At 39.3% G+C, this 18,317-nt stretch overlaps 1 protein-coding gene across 2 annotated transcripts in view; it reads right to left on the reverse strand.

Annotated features, from left to right (window-relative positions):
• Nucleotides 1-18,317, reverse strand: part of LOC126335211 (thioredoxin domain-containing protein 11) — a 150,258-nt gene that overhangs the window by 23,581 nt on the left and 108,360 nt on the right. The window contains exons 6-8 of one of the 2 annotated variants that reach the window (XM_049998225.1): nt 14,429-14,516; nt 5,511-5,812; nt 3,390-3,576 (exon numbers count right to left, since the gene is read on the reverse strand). In XM_049998225.1, the coding sequence (XP_049854182.1) occupies nt 3,390-3,576; nt 5,511-5,812; nt 14,429-14,516 (577 nt within the window). Of the gene's footprint in view, nt 1-3,389; nt 3,577-5,502; nt 5,813-14,428; nt 14,517-18,317 lie in introns of both variants that reach the window. The other variant, XM_049998226.1, reaches the window with a different exon arrangement.

The following is an 18,317-nucleotide window of genomic DNA, read 5'->3' on the forward strand; positions in this document are numbered from 1 at the left end:
ATGCATTTGTTGTACACTGCAAATTGATTTTTGCAGTTAGTTCATGCAGTGTAGCTTGTCTGTTAGCACTGACAACTCTACTAAGACAGTGCTGTTCTCAGTCAATAAGTGAAGGTTGTCAACACTGTGTTGCCCATGGTGAGGGGTAATGCCTGAAATTTGGTATTCTTGGCACATTCTTGACACTGTGGATATCAGAATGTTGAATTTCTTAATGATTTCTGAAATGGAATGTCCCACGCATCTAGCTACCACTACCATTCCATTTTTGAGGTCTGTTAATTCCCGCTGTGCAACCATAATCACGTCAGAAACATTTTCACACGAATCACCTGAGTACAAATGGCAGCTTTGCCAATGTGCTGCCCTTTTATATCTGTGTACACAATACTACAAGCACCTGTATGTGTCTATATCGCTATACCATTACTTTTGTCACCTCACTGTATATGTGCCCAGTAGAACAGTTTATGACAGGGGAGACACTCTAGAGTATATAGCCACTGCAAAGAAACTTCTAAAGACACAGAGATTACTGCATAATAGGTGTAAGACAAAGCTTAGGGCTATAGACAGAGAAATACTAAATGAAACACATTTTACTGTCAAGAGAGAAGTGCACGAAGCCTACAATGCTAAGGTAGCAGATTTTTTCAAATTATCTTTCAAAAACACAAAGAAATTCTAGTAATTGTAACACTGTTAGTGGCACCAGAGTTACTGTCTAATCACTCAAGGATGAGACAGGATCTGAAATTAAGTGGAGTAAAACAAAAGCAGAAATGCTTAACTCTGTTTTAAAATGTTCTTTTACATACAAACACCCAGAGAACTGCCCTCATTTAATCCTCTTAACACTGAAAAATAGGAGTTAAACTGCTATCAGAGCCCATGGCACTGAGAAATATCTGAAACTGTTGAAACTCAACAGAGCTCCGGGGCCCAGTGGAATCCCTATCAGATTCCATACTGAATTTTTTAGCAATTTAGCCCGTCTTTCGACTATAATCTATCGATTCCATGTTGAATTTTTGGGCGATTTAGCCCCTCTTTCAACTATAATCTATCACTGATCCCTCTACTACCAGTCACAATAATGTAGAGGAAATTTTTCTACACCCTATAGAGGAACAGTCACGGAGTTCAGCAGTATTCACTATGGATAAAATTCCCTCAAATAAAACACTGTGCCCAGTAGTTGGAAGGAAGCACAGGTCACACAAGCCTACAAGAAGGGTAGCAGAAGTGATCCACAAAACAACTGTCCAATATCCTTGACACTGATGTGTTGTAGAATCTAAAAACATATTCTTAACTCCAGAATGATGAAACACCTTGAACACAATGACCTCTTCCAATGAAGTCCAGGAAAATTAATCTTGTGAGACTCACTTTGCACTTTTCTCATACGATACACTGAAAGCCTAGGATCATGGCAGTCAGGTACATGCGATACTTCTCAAGTTCCAAAAAGCATTTGACTCAGTACCACTTCTAAATTTACTATCAAAAGTCCAGTCATATGAGGTATCAAGTGAAATTTATGACTAGGTTAAAAAAAATGGTTCAAATGGCTCTGAGCACTATGTGACTTAACATCTGAGGTCATCAGTCCCCTTGAACTTAGAACTACTTGAACCTAACCAACCTAAGGACATCACACACATCCATGCCCGAGGCAGGATTCGAACCCGTGACTGTAGCGATTGAACATTTTCTGGTAGTTAGGATGCAGCAAGTTATCTTAAACAGACGAAAAAACCCTACGATTGGCAATCTTTTACAGTAGCTCAAAATTTACCGCAGACTTCAATGCAAGATGCTTATAACAGTTTCCACAACAAAACTTTGTCTCGAAACCTGGCAGAAAATCCAAATAGATTCTGGTCCTATGTGAAGTATGTTAGTGGCAAGAAACAATCAATGCCTTCTCTGTGCGATAGCAATGGAGATACTATCCAAGACAGTGCTGCCAAAGCAGAGTTACTAAACACAGCCTACCGAAATGCCTTCACAAAAGAAGACAAAATAAATATTCCAGAATTTGAATCAAGAACAGCTGCCATAATGAGTAACGTAGAAGTAAATATCCTCAGAGTAGTGAAGCAACTAAAATCACTTAACAAGTCTTCTGGTCCGGACTGTGTACCAATTAGGTTCCTTTCAGAGTATGCTGATGCATTAGCTCCATACTTGACAATCATAACCGTTCGCTCGACGAGAGACCTGTACCCAAAGACTGGAAACTTGCACAGGTCACACCAATACTCAACAAATGTAGTACGAGTAATCCACTTAATTACAGGCCCATATCATTAACGTCGATATGCAGCAGGATTCTGGAACATATATTGTGTTTGAACATTATGAATTGTCAAACAAAATGGTCTATTGAGACACAGTCCACATGGATTTAGAAAACATCTTTTTGTGGAACACAACTAGCTCTTTATTTGCGTGAAGTGGTGAGTGCTATTGACAAGGGATTTCAGATTGATTCCCTATTTCTGGATTTCCAGAAGACTTTTGACACAGTACTGCACAAGTGGCTTATGGTGAAATTGCATGCTTATGGAATATCATCTGTTATGTGACTGAATTTGTGACTTCCTGACAGAGATGCCACAGTTCATAGTAATTGACGTAAAGTCACCAAGTAAAACAGAAATGCTTTCTCGTATTCCCCAAAGTAGTGTTATAGGCCCTTTACTGTTCCTTATCTATATAAAAGATTTGGGAGACAATCTGAGCAGCCGCCATATGTTGTTTGCAGATGATGCAGTTGTTTATCGATTAGTAATGTCATCATAAGATCAAAACAAACTGCAAAATGATTTAGAAAAGATATCTGAATGGTGTGAAAATTGGCAGGTCACCTAAATAACGAAAACTGTGAGGTCAGCTGCACGAGTGCTAAACAGATCCGTTAACCTTCAGTTTCATGATAAATCAGTCAAATCTAAAGGCCGTAAATTCAACTAAATACCTAGGAATTATAATTATGAACAACTTAAATTGGAAGGAAAACATAGGAAATGTTGTGGGGAAGGACACTTAGAAAATGTAACAGATCTACTAAGGAGATTGCCAACAGTATGCTTGTCTGCCCTCTTTTAGAATACTGCTGCATGGTGGGGGATCCTTAGCAGATAGGGCTGACAGAGTACATCGATGAAGTTCAAAGAAGGGCAGCACGTTTTGCATTATCCCAAAATATGGGAGAGAGTGTCACTGAAATGATACAGGATATGGATTCAAAATGGTTCAAATAGCTCTGAGTACTATGGGACTTAACTGCTGAGGTCATCAGTCCCCTAGAACTTAGAACTACTTACACCTTACTAACCTAAGGACATCACACACATCCAAGCCCGAGGAACGATTCGAACCTGCGACCGTAGCGGTTGCCTGGTTCCAGACTGTAGCACCTAGAACCGCTCGGCCACTCCGGCCTGCCCAGGATTTGGGGTGGACTTCATTGAAAGAAAGGCTTTTCTTGTTGCGACAGAACCTTCCCACGAAATTCCAATCACCAACTTTCTCCTCCAAATGCGAAAATATTTTGTTGACACCAACCTAAATAGGGAGAAACAATCACCATGATACAATAAGGGAAATCAGAGCTTGTACGGGAAGATATTGGTGTTTATTCTTTTTGTGTGCTATACGAAATTGGAATAATAGAGAACTGTAAAGGTGGTTTGATGAACCCTCTGCCAGGCACTTAAATGTGATTTGCAGAGTATCCATGTGGATGTAGCATGGATGAAGAGCCAAAGATAGATGTAAAATTAATTTTGGATGTGTCCCAGGGAACTGTGTCGGGACCATTGCTGTTCCTGTTGTATATTAATGACCTTGCAGACAATATTAATAGTAACTTTTGATTTTTTGCAATTGATGTAGTTATCTATAATGAAGCACTGTCTGAAAGAAGAATAAATATTCAGTCAGATCTAGATAAGATTTCAAAGTGTTCAGAAATGTGAAATTATGCACTTCACAAAAAACGCAATATCCTATGAATACAGTACAGTGAGTCATAACTGGAATTGGTCAACTCATTCAAATACATGGATGTAACAGTGAAATAGAATGGTCAAATAGGCTTAGTAGCTGGTAAAGCAGGGGGTGGACTTCAGTTTTTGGTAGAATTCTAGGGAAATACAATCAATCTACAAAGCAGATTTCTTACAAATCACCTGTGAGACACATCCTAGAAGATTGCTCAGCTATGTAGGCTCTGTACTGAATAGGACTAATAGAGACTACTGAACACAGACAGAGAAGGGCAACACAGATGTTCACAGGTTTGTTTGACCTATGGGAGAATGTCACAGAAATGCTGAAGAAACAAAATTGCCAGAGTCTTGAAGATAAATGTATACTATATCACAAAAGTCTACCTACAAAGTTACAAGAACTGGTTTTAAATGATAACTCTTGGTATAAAGCACAACCCTCTATGTATCACTTCCAAAGGGATTGTGAGAACAAGAATAGATTAATTACAGCATGTACAGGGACATTTAAACAGTCATTCTTCTCACACTCACTATATGAATGGAATGGAATGGAAAAATACCTAATGACTGATACAGTGGTTTACAGAGTGTGGAGGTGGACATAGATGTAGGTTGCAAAAGGTTATGAAAGAAGGGCAAATAACTCAGACCTCTGGATGAGAGTGGCCTTCCTTTGGAGAGGATGAGGGTAGACAAAAATACAGGAGGAGGTGTCAGAGAGAGAGAGAGAGAGAGAGAGAGAGAGAGTAGGAGAAGAGAGCTAGCAATAGTAAGCACTGTGCCAGCTTCAGTCCAAAGAATGAGAAATAAAGATAGAGAAATAGATTGAGGGAAGAGAAATGAATAGTGAAATTAAGAACAGGACAGCAGAATAAAATAGAGAAGAAACCTTTACTCTTGCTTCTAACCTTGCCCCCCCCCCCCCCCCAAACAACACAACCCCTCACCACAGCTGCCTGACAAATTGCAGTTCTTGCATCGTGTGTCCAGCCGGCAGAGTGTAGGTGCACAGTGGTGTGTGTGTGTGTGTGTGTGTGTGTGTGTCCTCTAGCTTGTTATAGGATTTCTTTCTGAAGTTTGGAAAGCTTTCATTCTCTTTTTGTGCAGCTGTCAATGACTCAATGCTCCTTTACTCCCATCATTACACGGAAAAGTGTTAAGCTGTGAAAAGTTGGACAACACTGCCTAATACAAGCAGAGACCTGCTTGACTAGTAAAAGCTCAGCATTTCACAAATGTTTAAAATACCATGGAGCCTCATAAAACAAATATACCTACAATTAATTACAGACATTCTTCAAAGCCAGATACATTTTCCCTACAATACTATCCACAGTCACGACCAAAACTCCACTTCTGCCAGTATACACAATGCAAATTACAAATGTTTCTTTTAAATTGTACAATTAATCATCTTGAACAAATAAAATATGGACATAAAAAAGTTTTACAACTACTTGAAGGATAAAATATGTACCTGCTTACATGAGCACTGTTCGGAGTATAATTTTCATTACATCCAGTACCACTATCACTATGGGCACAGGTATTATATGCAAATGATTCAAAAACAGAGCTATGGGTATGCGGCTCATTTGAACAGGTTTTAGTGCAGTAGTCCACAGCTTCAGAATGGTGAGAAATATGTAAAGGTAAACTATGATTGAGCCACTGAGATTTCACAACAACACATATTGGTTTTTCACTGTTGCAGGAAGTTGTATGGTGCTTCACTTTTAACCAATAATCACATTCAACCACTGATCTCTTCAGATTCTGCTTGGACTCTGTAAAAAGTTATGAAATAGGAATTTCAGGACATGCACCAAAATAGGTAAATTCATATGTAAGTAACATTTATGGACTTACGTGCACATAGCTATTGTTCTTTGACAACAGCACAAAATAAACAAGTTTAAAATAACGTCCCAGAATTTTCAGTACATCTATATAAATAAAAATGTAAATGTTCGTTTGCTGAAATCATATATCTCAAAAGTTTCTCCACCAATTGCTTTGAAATTTTGACACAACATTGCATTAGAATATGCACTTTTTATATACCTACAGGAGCACCATACATATGCTCCATTAGCAAAAGTCTCATGTTCTTTTGTCCAAAATCTTAAATCTCCAAAAGTTCATCAATTCCTTTGAAATTCTTTCAAAATGTCAAATATGCTGATGTTTTTACGTACCTGCTGAAGCCTCATATGGTGTGTGTGTGTGTGTGTGGGCACGGGCGCGTGAGTGTATACCTGTCCTTTTTTCCCCCTAAGTTAAGTCTTTCCACTCCCGGCATTGGAATGACCCCTTACCCTCTCCCTTAAAACCCACATCCTTTCGTCTTTCCCTCTCCTTCCCTCTTTCCTGACGAAGCAACCGTCGGTTGCGAAAGCTAGAATTTTTGTGTGTGTGTTTATATTTGTTTGTGTGTCCATCAACATGCCAACGCTTTCGCTTGGTAAGTTACATAAACATTCCACGTAGGAAAAATATATCTAAGAATAAAGATGTTGTGACTTACCAAACGAAAGCGCTGGCAGGTCGATAGACACACAAACATACACACAAAATTCAAGCTTTCGCAACCAACAGTTGCTTCATCAGGAAAGAGGGAAGGAGAGGGAAAGACGAAACGATGTGGTTTTTAAGGGAGAGGGTAAGGAGTCATTCCAACCCCGGGAGCGGAAAGACTTACCTCAGGGGGAAAAAAGGACAGGTATAAACTCGCACACACACCCATATCCATCCGCACATACACAGACACAAGCAGATATTTGTAAAGGCAAAGAGTTTGGGCAGAGATGTTAGTCGAGTGGAAGTACAGAGGCAAAGATGTCATTGAAAGACAGGTGAGATATGAGTGGCGGCAACTTGAAATTAGCGGAGGTTGAGGCCTGGCGGATATCAAGAAGAGAGGATATACTGAAGGGCAAGTTCCCATCTCCGGAGTTCTGACAGGTTGGTGTTAGTGGGAAGTATCCAGATAACTCAGAAGGTGTAACACTGTGCCAAGATGTGCTGGCCGTGCACCAAGGCATGTTTAGCCACAGGGTGATCCTCATTACCAACAAACACTGTCTGCCTGTGTCCATTCATGCGAACGTACAGTTTGTTGCTGGTCATTCCCACATAGAAAGCTTCACAGCGTAGGCAGGTAAGTTGGTAAATCACATGGATGCTTTCACATGTGGCTCTGCCTTTGATCGTGTACACCTTCCAGGTTACAGGACTGGAGTAGGTGGTGGTGGGAGGGTGCATGGGACAGGTTTTACACCGGGGGCGGTTGCAAGGGTAGGAGCCAGAGAGTAGGGAAGGTGGTTTGGGGATTTCATAGGGATGAACCAAGAGGTTACGAAGGTTAGGTGGACGGTGGAAAGACACTCTTGGTGGAGTGGGGAGGATTTCATGTAGGATGGATCTCATTTTGGGGCAGGATTTGAGGAAGTCGTATCCCTGCTGAAGAGCCACATTCAGAGTCTGATCCAGTCCCGGAAAGCATCCTGTCACAAGTGGGGCACTCTTATGGTTCTTCTGTGGGAGGTTGTGGGTTTGAGGGGATGAGGAAGTGGCTCTGATTATTTGCTTCTGTACCAGGTCGGGAGGGCAGTTGCGGGATGCGAAAGCTAAATTGGTGATCCCTTGATGCCTCAGAACATGTCCTACCAACCGATCCCTTCTTCTAGTCAAGTTGTGCCACAAGCCCCTCTTCTCCCCAATTCTATTCAATACCTCCTCATCATGTATGTGATCTAACCATCTAATCTTCAGCATTCTTCTGTAGCACCACATTTCAAAAGCTTCTATCCTCTTCTTGTCCAAACTATTTATCGTCCATGTTTCATTTCCATATGTGGCTACACTCCATACAAATACTTTCAGAAATGACTACCTGACACTTAAATCTATACTTGATGTTAACAAATTTCTCTTCTTCAGAAAGGCTTTCCTTGCCATTCCCAGTCTACATTTTATATCCTCTCCACTTCGACCATCATCAGTTATTTTGCTCCCCAAATAGCAAAACTCCTTTACTACTTTAAGTGTCTCATTCCCTAATCTATTACCCTCAACATCACCCGACTTAATTCAACTACATTCCATTATCTTCGTTTTGCTTTTGTCAATGTTCATCTTATAGCCTCCTTTCAAGAAACTATCCATTCTATTCAACTGCTCTTCCAAGCCCTTCGCTGTCTCTGACAGAATTACAATGTCATCGGCGAACCTCAAAGTTTTTATTTCTTCTCCATGGATTTTAATACCTACTCCGAACTCTTCTTTTGTTTCCTTTATTGCTTGCTCAATATACAGATTGAATAACATTGGGGATAGGCTACAACCCTGTATGACGCCCTTCCCAACCACTGCTTCCCTTTCATGTCCCTCGACTCTTATAACTGCCATCTGGTTTCTGTACAAATTGTAAATAGCCTTTCGCTCCCTGTATTTTACCCCTGCCACCTTCAGAATTTGAAAGACAGTATTCCAGTCAACACTGTCAAAAGCTTTCTCTAAGTCTACAAATGTTAGAAATGTAGGTTTGCCTTTCCTGAATCTTTCTTCTAAGGTAAGTTGTAGGGTCAGTATTGTCTCACGTGTTCAGGAGATACGATGACATAAACAATGAGGCATGACACTGGCTTTCAACTGTGAAGTGCAGATAGCTCCAATGAAAACAGTAGCCATCTATGGAGCTAAGAAGAGGCATTGCCATAGAGGCACTTACAAAACCGTGTTGTAGGCATGCAAAGCTTCTGTACCAAATGAACACAATCTTCCAATGATACCATACTTATACATTTGGACATTACATATCTTTCTTTGTACCACTGTTCCATAATTTCAAAGAGATTTTTCCAAATATATGTAAATGAAATTTTTTCAATATTGTAGTACAAACTCAGTTTTTTGTTTTATATGCCATATGGAACTTCTGTATGTGTATAAAACTGTGTGTGTATTCAAATGCAACATTGTGGCCAAATTTCAAAGGAATAGGAGAAGAACATTCAGAGATTTCAATGAAAATGATAATTTGTTCAAAATTGTAAATCTCTGAAAGTTCTTTACTGATTGCTTTCAAATTTTGATACAATGTTGCATTCAAATATCAGTGTTTTTATATACCTATTCTTAAAAATATATTTATATGAACATAAATGTGAAAAGGGAAACATCATTACAAAAAACCTTGAAAAGTTATTGACCAATTTGCTTCACATTTTTACACAATACTCTAGTGAATATTCAGAGAGCCATCAGCTGTGTATTTTTTACTTCAAATTTTTACAATTTATGTAGTAAGTGTTGGACACGCAAACACAGATATATATTGTTAGCAAACAGTAAAGTTATATTTATGGTTTCTTGGCTTTGATTACAATACTAATGCAGAATGTGAATTTTCAATGACAGTAACCAGGATACAGATTAGCTGGCTGTTTTTCAAGACGTTCCTTGCTGGCTGGGGGAGTGGCTATGTACATAAAAAACAGTATTCCATTTGAGTCCATAGACATATCACGGCACTGCACTGAACAGATATTTGAATGTTGTGCTGGGGAAGTTGAATGAATTACAATGTCATTGGCGAACCTAAAAGTTTTTATTTCTTCTCTATGGATTTTGATAGCTACTCCGAATTTTTCTTTTGTTTCCTTTACTGCTTGCTCCATATACAGATTGAATAACATCAGGGATAGGCTACAACCCTGAATCACTCCCTTCCCAACCACTGCTTCCCCGTCATGTCCCTTGACTCTCATAACTGCCATATGCTTTCTGTACAAATTGTAAATAGCCTTTCGCTCCCTGTATTTCACCCCTGCCACCTTCAGAATTTGAAAGAGAGTATTCCAGTCAACATTTAAGTTAAGAAGTATTAAATGGTTAACTGTCAGTTCCCTACTACTGGGCTCCAACTAGTTACATCTGACATTATGGTAGGCGGCCAACCAGAGGAGTAGGCTTCATCAGCAGATACAGTTTAGCAACTAGTGTACTGTAGTAGGGGGCAACAAGAAAGCTGAAGAGGCATTTATCTGACCAAATAGCAAAAAGACTTTCATTCCGTATGTTCCAATATACCTTACACGCCACAATGAGAAAAACTTGCTCTAAAAACATGCCTATTATATCCTTTGTACATGGGAAATAAATTACAGTTAGTTGTTAATATTAATATTTAACTTTTTTTTAGGAAGAACTGAACACACATTTTTTAATGCTGCCTTGATATTAATGACAATATATATCAGTATCAATAGGCTATTTTCCTATGTTAAAAATTGGTTCCAATTGCTGTTTTATTCTGCTTGATTATAGCATTTAAAAAGCATTTATGGTTAATGTTCTTGCAAAACATGTGTTATTTTTATGATATTAAAGCTTAAAAATCGATAAATATCAAGATCTGATCACATGATCGAAAATGCTCTGTTATTGGCTGATGCTCTGGAGATATGCAAAGTTACAAGTTTTTATGTACTTTTTCTGCAAACAATTTAACTACTTAGTGATAGAAAATGTCATTACAACTTTTAAGTAACATAGATGGGAACTTCGTGAACACTGATAGTGGAAGCCTTGTGAAAGTTTATGCGTTTATACTCCACCCATTTAGAGTGGCGATACGTGCAACAATGGACATTCTGCAACATTATTAAACTTGCTCAGAACTAAGTAATTGTGGAACTTATGCAAATGGGTCCATATATTATAACTAGATTGTCGACTATCAGTCACGAGCTACAACCCAAAGCACAATAAAATTATTCTTAGCAAAACTTAGTGCTGATTTCCTCTGTAGAACACACTCAGCAGAGAATCTATTTCAAGTGGAGATTCGGCACCATAATGGATAACACATGCAACCGCAGAGAAAGTGGTCACATGTTCAAATACTGGGACGGTCATATATTTTAAAAAGTTTTACATGAAATATGAAAATTGAGATAGCAATAACCGATTGTAGCAGTTGTTTCAATTGTGGCATGTATTATACATTGCTTCACATTAGTCTTAGTCTGAGAAATGGAAAACGGAGGAAAAACGCATTTACTTTGTGAGCAAACAGTTCACTTTTTGAAAAGCTTTTCTAGTACTGAAGATATCACCATACGCACACAGCACAATGAAGTGTAGGGCGATGAGATTATACAGAGAGAGAGAGAGAGAGAGAGAGAGAGAGAGAGAGAAAGCGTGTACACCCTGCAAGTGACACAAAAGTAAGGGCTGTGACGTTTGTGAGAGTAAACCAATGTTGGTGTCTGAAGCAGACTTAATTCATATTTATGTACGATGAGTTTAAACAATAAGGATCCTAGTTGGACAGTAGAAAGATAAAAAATTGTTTTTTTATAAAATAAAAAGACTGTAGTTACATTAATTAGAAAATAGCTTTTTGAACATAAAGTGTGTGAGTGTGAACAGCAAATGCAAATTGAAACGCATGTAAACAGCAAGGAAAACACAATAATATTTTGGTTGGTGTAGTGAAGTTTTGTGATTGCGATTTGGTTATCAAATGAGAGAACTGTCAAGTCATTTTACAAATAAGTTAAAATGTTATTTCAGATTAGATTCAAACCAGTGATCTATGGACATCACCTTGTAAAATTCGATGGGGTACCACTGTAACAAATGAGCTACTGAACAACTGAGGTGTAGTTAGGTAAAATGACAATTTTCACTAGGAGTTTAATTTCATTGAATGACGCTATCCTTCATTGTAATAGTGGGAAAGCATCTTTTGATGGTTAGTTAATGTTAACCTCACAGTGCAACACATTTTTAATTAGATTAGTGAACTCGTTCGTCAACATGATGGCAATTTGCTGGTACAATACAACCACATTTTATGCACTTTCTCATTCTCTGGAACATTCAAAACCAACTTTTCAGGAGCTTTTTTATAGATGTATTTGTACACTATATTGCTATACACTATTTGTAACCCATTTTCCAAAACGTAAATTCCTAAACAAGATATCACTGTGAATTAGCATTATAACAGTAGGAGCAGCGAGCTAGCCAGAAACGTCACAAACATCAAATGATTCAAACAAAGCATTACAGAGTGGTTTCAAATTATTTGAATTTCATTTCTGTTTTTATAGAAGAATATTTCAATTAAAGAGGAAAAATAGCATGTCAGGAGCATAAAATGACATAATTAATCATTTGAGACTATTTCCAGAAAACAGTCAAATACTCTTATTTTCTTCCTGGTGAGAAAAATGTATACTTCCTACTCTTAATTTGCTTCCTTTGCTGCCTACCATTTGTGTATTTTTTACCTAGTCGCCACTTCAACTAACCATATTTACGACAGTTTAAATTAAATTGTGATCAACGGTCTTTTCCACAGCCTTCTAGCAATTTCATCTTCGTAAATAACAAATCTACTTATACTGCACTAAACCCCATATCAATCTTTTACAGAATACAAAGTTATATGTTTGAGCATTCTATATTATAAAGGGTGATCAAGGTTTCCATTCAAAGGCCACAGTAACCCCTTACCTAACCACATTAGTGTCTTGCTGGGTTGCTTATACGCTGTAGCAACACTCACAAATAAGTTTCGTTTTTAACTCTCTCTGAAATGACATGAAAATGTATGTAAACAATGGAAAATCCAAGATGGAATAATGACAATATTATAAAAAATATAGACTGCTACTCATTTTATAGTGGAGATGTTGAGTTGTAGAAAAGCATATCAAAAAGACAGTCTGGCTTTGGCAACCACAGACAGTGGTAATGTGTGTGTGAGTTATTGTCTAATTCAGAGGAAGGACTTTTGGCTGAAAGCTTACTAGTTTAGCAACCTTTTTGTAAGGACTGGCTGTGACTCAACATCCCCACTATATGGTGAGTAATATCCTATCCATTTCTTAATGTTGTCAGTATATCTACATGGGTTCATAACTGAAACATTGGAAAAGGAAGTGTTGCTGTCCTGGACACATGCATAAAAAATGATGGAATATCTTAAGTAGTTTGTATAACTATATCAAAAATGTTTGACAGGCGCTGAAGGCAATAACCTTGATCCACATATTTGAAGTTGCCATGGTTTTTGTTCATCTAGAGAATGTTACATAGTTTGTAGAGGAAAAGAACCCACAAAACAATTTTATTTACTGACTTTATTTGCAAACTGTTTTCACAAAGTTTGTTTCCATTCTCAATGCTGTATGATTTGACAGTTTGACACCCTACAAGCACAAGGAAATCACCACTAAAAGTTCTCAGAAACTCCATCACGTTGTTAGCACACAACCACGAAGCTAAAGCCTTGCAGCATGCGATGCCACGTCATATACCAGCTATGCTGTGATTTTTGCACAGCATTTTATGTGAACATGACCACCAACCAACTATTCACTCAAATATATGGCCATCACCAAAGTGTAGCTAAGAGTGGAGTTGACCACCCAGTGAGAGAGAATGCTGCTGAACACAACATGCTTGGCTGCCATATGGATTCTCTTGTGCCCTAAAACTGGATCCCTTGAGTTTCTTAAAGGGGAGTTATGGCTGCAATACATCCTTAAACCCTGTAATCCAACTGGCCTCAATCTCTGGTAGCCCCTGCCATGCACCCACCTTCAAGCTGCTTCATGAGCCCAACTTCACTCATCCTGCACTCACACCCTTTTTCTCCACAGTTTCCCCCCACCTCTGCTCTATCTCCTCTTCCCAGTCCACATCATTGTACACCACGCGACTCTCTCTGCTTGCTGCCAGAACAAGCTCACCAGGGCCACATTCCTATCCTATGCACCTGCTGCCTCTCCCTTCCAGCAGCCAGACACCGTTTTCCAACCCTTCCTCCTATCCCATGCCTCCTTTCTCCCCTCACCCACTCCATGTCACAACCCTCAGCCTAGTTGAGCTGCAGTTCTGGCACAATGTTGTTCTAGGTGACAATACAGCCACACAGGTGTGCGTGTTCATTGTGTATGTGACTACAGTTCTGAGGGGGGATTCATCTGAAAGCTATCAACATTCTGAGTCTTTATTTTCCTGTTAGTGACTCAGCACCTCATCTACCTGAAGATTTGTTACCTTTATGCTTAAAATTCCTGCAACGACTATCCATTACCACAATAATATAAAATATATCCAACAGACGTCAGCTGAAATCAGCATCCGTTATTAAAGATTTTCACCAATTCGGTTTTTTACTTTAGAGCACTGTGACTTTATAAACTCCACTTCTTTTGCAAAAGCAGTATGTATACAAGATTTCCGAATATATCTTCAACAACAATGCAAGCATACAATTTCAAAACAGGCATTGTAGGTGTTAAATATAAGCAGGACTTTTTCTAATGCAGTGAAATAATTCTTTCTTTTCAAACATAGGATAAAGCAAAACTTGAACTTACCCTGCTGATGTTCAGATAGTATTTCTATCAGCATATTAACTTGTGTGTTGTTGTTGCAGTTGTGATACTCCAAGCCAAATTCCCTGAGCTGTTAACAAAAACAAACAAATAAATATATATATAACCAGAAAATATAGATGTCAAATTAAATCTTAAGTGCCACTTAAACTAAAACACACATCCACATGGGAAAAATATATTAAAAACAAAGACTCCAAGACTTACCAAGCGGGAAAGCGTCGTTATATAGGCACAATGAATAAAACACACAAACACACACACAGAATTTCGAGCTTTGGCAACCGGCGGCTGCTTCCTCAGGAAAGAGGGAAGGACTTACCTTAGGAGGGGAAAAAGGACAGGTATACACTCGCAGACACACACGTATCCATCCGCACATACACAGACAATATATATTCGTCACACTTAACACTTTTTAATGTAACGTTACTGAAAGGTCACTGACCTGAATGGTCAAGAAATAAAAATTAGTAAAATTTATTCAGTTATATTTCTTCCACTGTTCATCAGAAGAGGCAATCACACTTGCCAACTTCAATAACAGACAAAGCTTGTTAACAAGATGTATAAAAAATGGGACGAAAAGCAAAAAGCACTTTCTCAAACTGATATTGTGGATTTCAATTAAAAAGATTTTTTCCTCCTTCCAACAATTTAGCGATTTTTACTAACTATCAAACACAGTGCATTTTCATACCATCTGTTGCATCAGTGACAATAAATGTTCTAACAAGAAATAGCTCATATCAACCTACAACTATTAATCTGAGAACAAATTTTAAATTGCACAGGAAGCTTAATGATACTTCTGCTACAATGTAAAGATCCAGAGGCACTGACTGTTAGAAGAAGAGACAATGAAAGGGCTGAAGAACTTTAACTGCCTTAACAGAAAAGTTTTGTATGAACTAGTACACTGATGGATCAGAAGGTTATGGCCATCACCCACTATGAGACCTTGGTATAATTAAAGGAAGAGCAAACTCAATTTAGTTTATTATCATTTCTGTTTGATACTATTCCTGATACCTAATCCTGAAATATGATAAATATATGACAATCAAGATCGCTTGGAAAAACTATTTGTAACATTAAAAGTAACAATAAAACAAAATCAGTGTTCTGATATGTGCTGGTGTAAGCTGGTGCCAGTACACCATGCGGCATAGAGGTTACAAGAAATTGGTCAAAGCCAATGACAGACTCGTGGAAATGCACTACCAATGACCCTCGGCCGCCACTATTTAGGACCACTGCCACGAACCAGTTAGTTAGTTGAGGATACTGGCCATCAACCTACACCTCTCTTTGCTTTCCAAGGTAAAGCTCTACAGAGAGAACGAGATGACGTAAAAGCAGCTAACAAGGATGTAACAGTGGTGACGAGAATCCTTCAGTGACAAAGAATTTACTTGCTTCTCTTGTATTTCAGATTGCAGAGGTGATTGTATTCAAGTATTTGCTAAAATTTTGTTGTGTTCTTGCTCGTATTCCAAGAGGAGAGTTGCAGAACTTATTTTCTCTCTTCAGCAGTTTTACTTGCTTTTTTCTCTATAATGTAACTGTGTAAACCACGGCTACTCCACCCCGTCCACCCCGCCCCCACGCTGATGATGGTACAACAACTCCTGGCTGTACAAGCAGTGTCGGCCACACAAAACCAAAAGCCAACCGAACAGCCGATCGACAAACCCAACAAGTGCCACTGACCAACATTCCACTGTTCCGGCAATTTAATAATACAGAAGAGGAATAGCAAGATTACCTGACACAGATCCAAGCTCATTGTGCATTTCATCGAGATCAAGGTACTGTAATGCTACAATACTTTCTTTCGATTGCTGGGTCCCCAGTGTTCAGGTTAATACAAAAACTATTCCTAACTGCATCTCCCAACAAACTCACTTAATACGAAGTAATAACTGCTTTAACCAAGTACTATGACCAGAAACTTCAAGTTGCTTGCAGAAAAAGCCAAAACAGAAATACTGTCAGTGGTGTACAGAATCAACGGGCACGACTAGGAAGCATAAATTTCTAAGTGTAGTTGTGCCAACTTTTACAGTGATTTAATGAATAGGGAAGCTATAACAATCAATGTCCCTGACAGTAGAATACGGGAACAGATCCTAAAGTACTCACTTCCTCACGTGTTGCAAATATTAGTGCAATACGACTCGGGTGCCATGGCGGCTGATTAAGTTTGACCAGGCTCCAATTTGTTGGGGCAAGTCGCCCCTTGCTCGTGACCACACCGAGCAGCCACAACAGCGAGTGCATACACAGCCGTGCGGACAGTCACATAAACAGACCTGTGAACTTACTGAAGTCTTGCCCTAGATGTTTTGCTCACCATAAAAGATAGGATTGCCCATCACGTAATGCAACATGTTACTCATGTGGAGAAAAAGGCCATGCCCAAGCAGTTGGTTTGCAATGGTAAAAAAATTCCAATTTTGCCCTCTAAAAAAAGGGGGAGGGGGGGTTTCATGCACAGGCAGTGAACATTGTGTTTTCTAAACCTACAACAGCTTCTGGTAAAAGTAAGATTAAGGTTGTACTGCATTCTTGTCACAGTACTCTGTGCAACAATATTCTAACAAACTATTTTTCGCATTACGCATTGCAGGGTTTATGGCAACCATCAGTGGTGGGAAAGAGGCATGATCCAGGACCGCATTTTTTCTTATATGTACTTTATTGCAGGTCCCAATGGTTCGCATTGCTGCCATCAGAACCAAATTCGTGCATGTCACTTGCCCTGAGATTCTAGTGTTTTTCTTCCCCCAGATACAAGGCATCGCAGGACCATGTGGCCTTTGCAGCGCCCACTGGTGCCACCAGGACATCGCAGGAGGAGCGGATGGATGATGTGCCCTCACCCCTGCCATCCCTGCTCGCCGACCCCATGGACATGGACCCACCATCACCACTGCCATCATCAACCCAGCACACACCCTCAGGCCTGGACGTGTGCTCTGGCAGCAGTTTTCCGGAGGATATTTCTGTTGCCTCGCAGGCCAGATGGTGGTATGGTCAGGGCACCAGTATTTAGCATCGCCGCCATGGACTGGAGGGCCATTTAGTTAGTTAGTTAGCTAGTTAGTCAGTTAGTTTGAGTCTGTATGCTGTGAAGTTCCAGTGAGTCACTGTGATGGAACTGCAGACATAGCCTCTAGCACAGAGACAGGCAGCACATTGCAACCTTACAGTGAACATAGCGGGCTTCTACTGCAACAGCATTGAGACTAGTGGACTGCACAGAAGAGCACTTGTACCACAGCACATGGAAGCTTACGTTAAGTAGCTCTTTCTTTATGAATAAAGAACCCAGTTATTAATTGCATGCAGTCTGTGTTATAGGACAAGGATACCAGCCACCAACCAACATGCTCGCCTTGCTTCCATGGTATAGCTCTACAGAGACAATGGGATGACATAGAACTGGCTAACAAGGATGCATCATGATCATCCTTCAGCGGTCCTCTTCACAACAATGAAACTACTGGGTCCTGATGCTGATCTTCTCTAAAGACCATGTAACTAAGTTATTACTGTACAACACAGAATGCTGTACAGAGCCAATGTAGTTTACAGTGGAGGCTATCAGCATCACTTATCCGCTGCACTAAGACTGTCAGTTTACATAATATGGAATTCTTTTGACCTGTATGACTGTTTGACTGTTACTACATGAGCCAAATGTCTAAGTGGGATGTTTATGTGCTGTTGAAACTTGCACAATTCTGTTTTCTCATGTGACTGTATCAATCTTGTATTTGTTATCTGCTACTATGTCCTTATACACACTACTTTTCTTAACCACTTATTTGACAAGGGGCTGCCTGCATTGTAAATACATGACACA

The sequence above is a fragment of the Schistocerca gregaria genome, chromosome 2 (assembly GCF_023897955.1).
Source record: "Schistocerca gregaria isolate iqSchGreg1 chromosome 2, iqSchGreg1.2, whole genome shotgun sequence".
Taxonomy (NCBI): domain Eukaryota; kingdom Metazoa; phylum Arthropoda; class Insecta; order Orthoptera; family Acrididae; genus Schistocerca; species Schistocerca gregaria.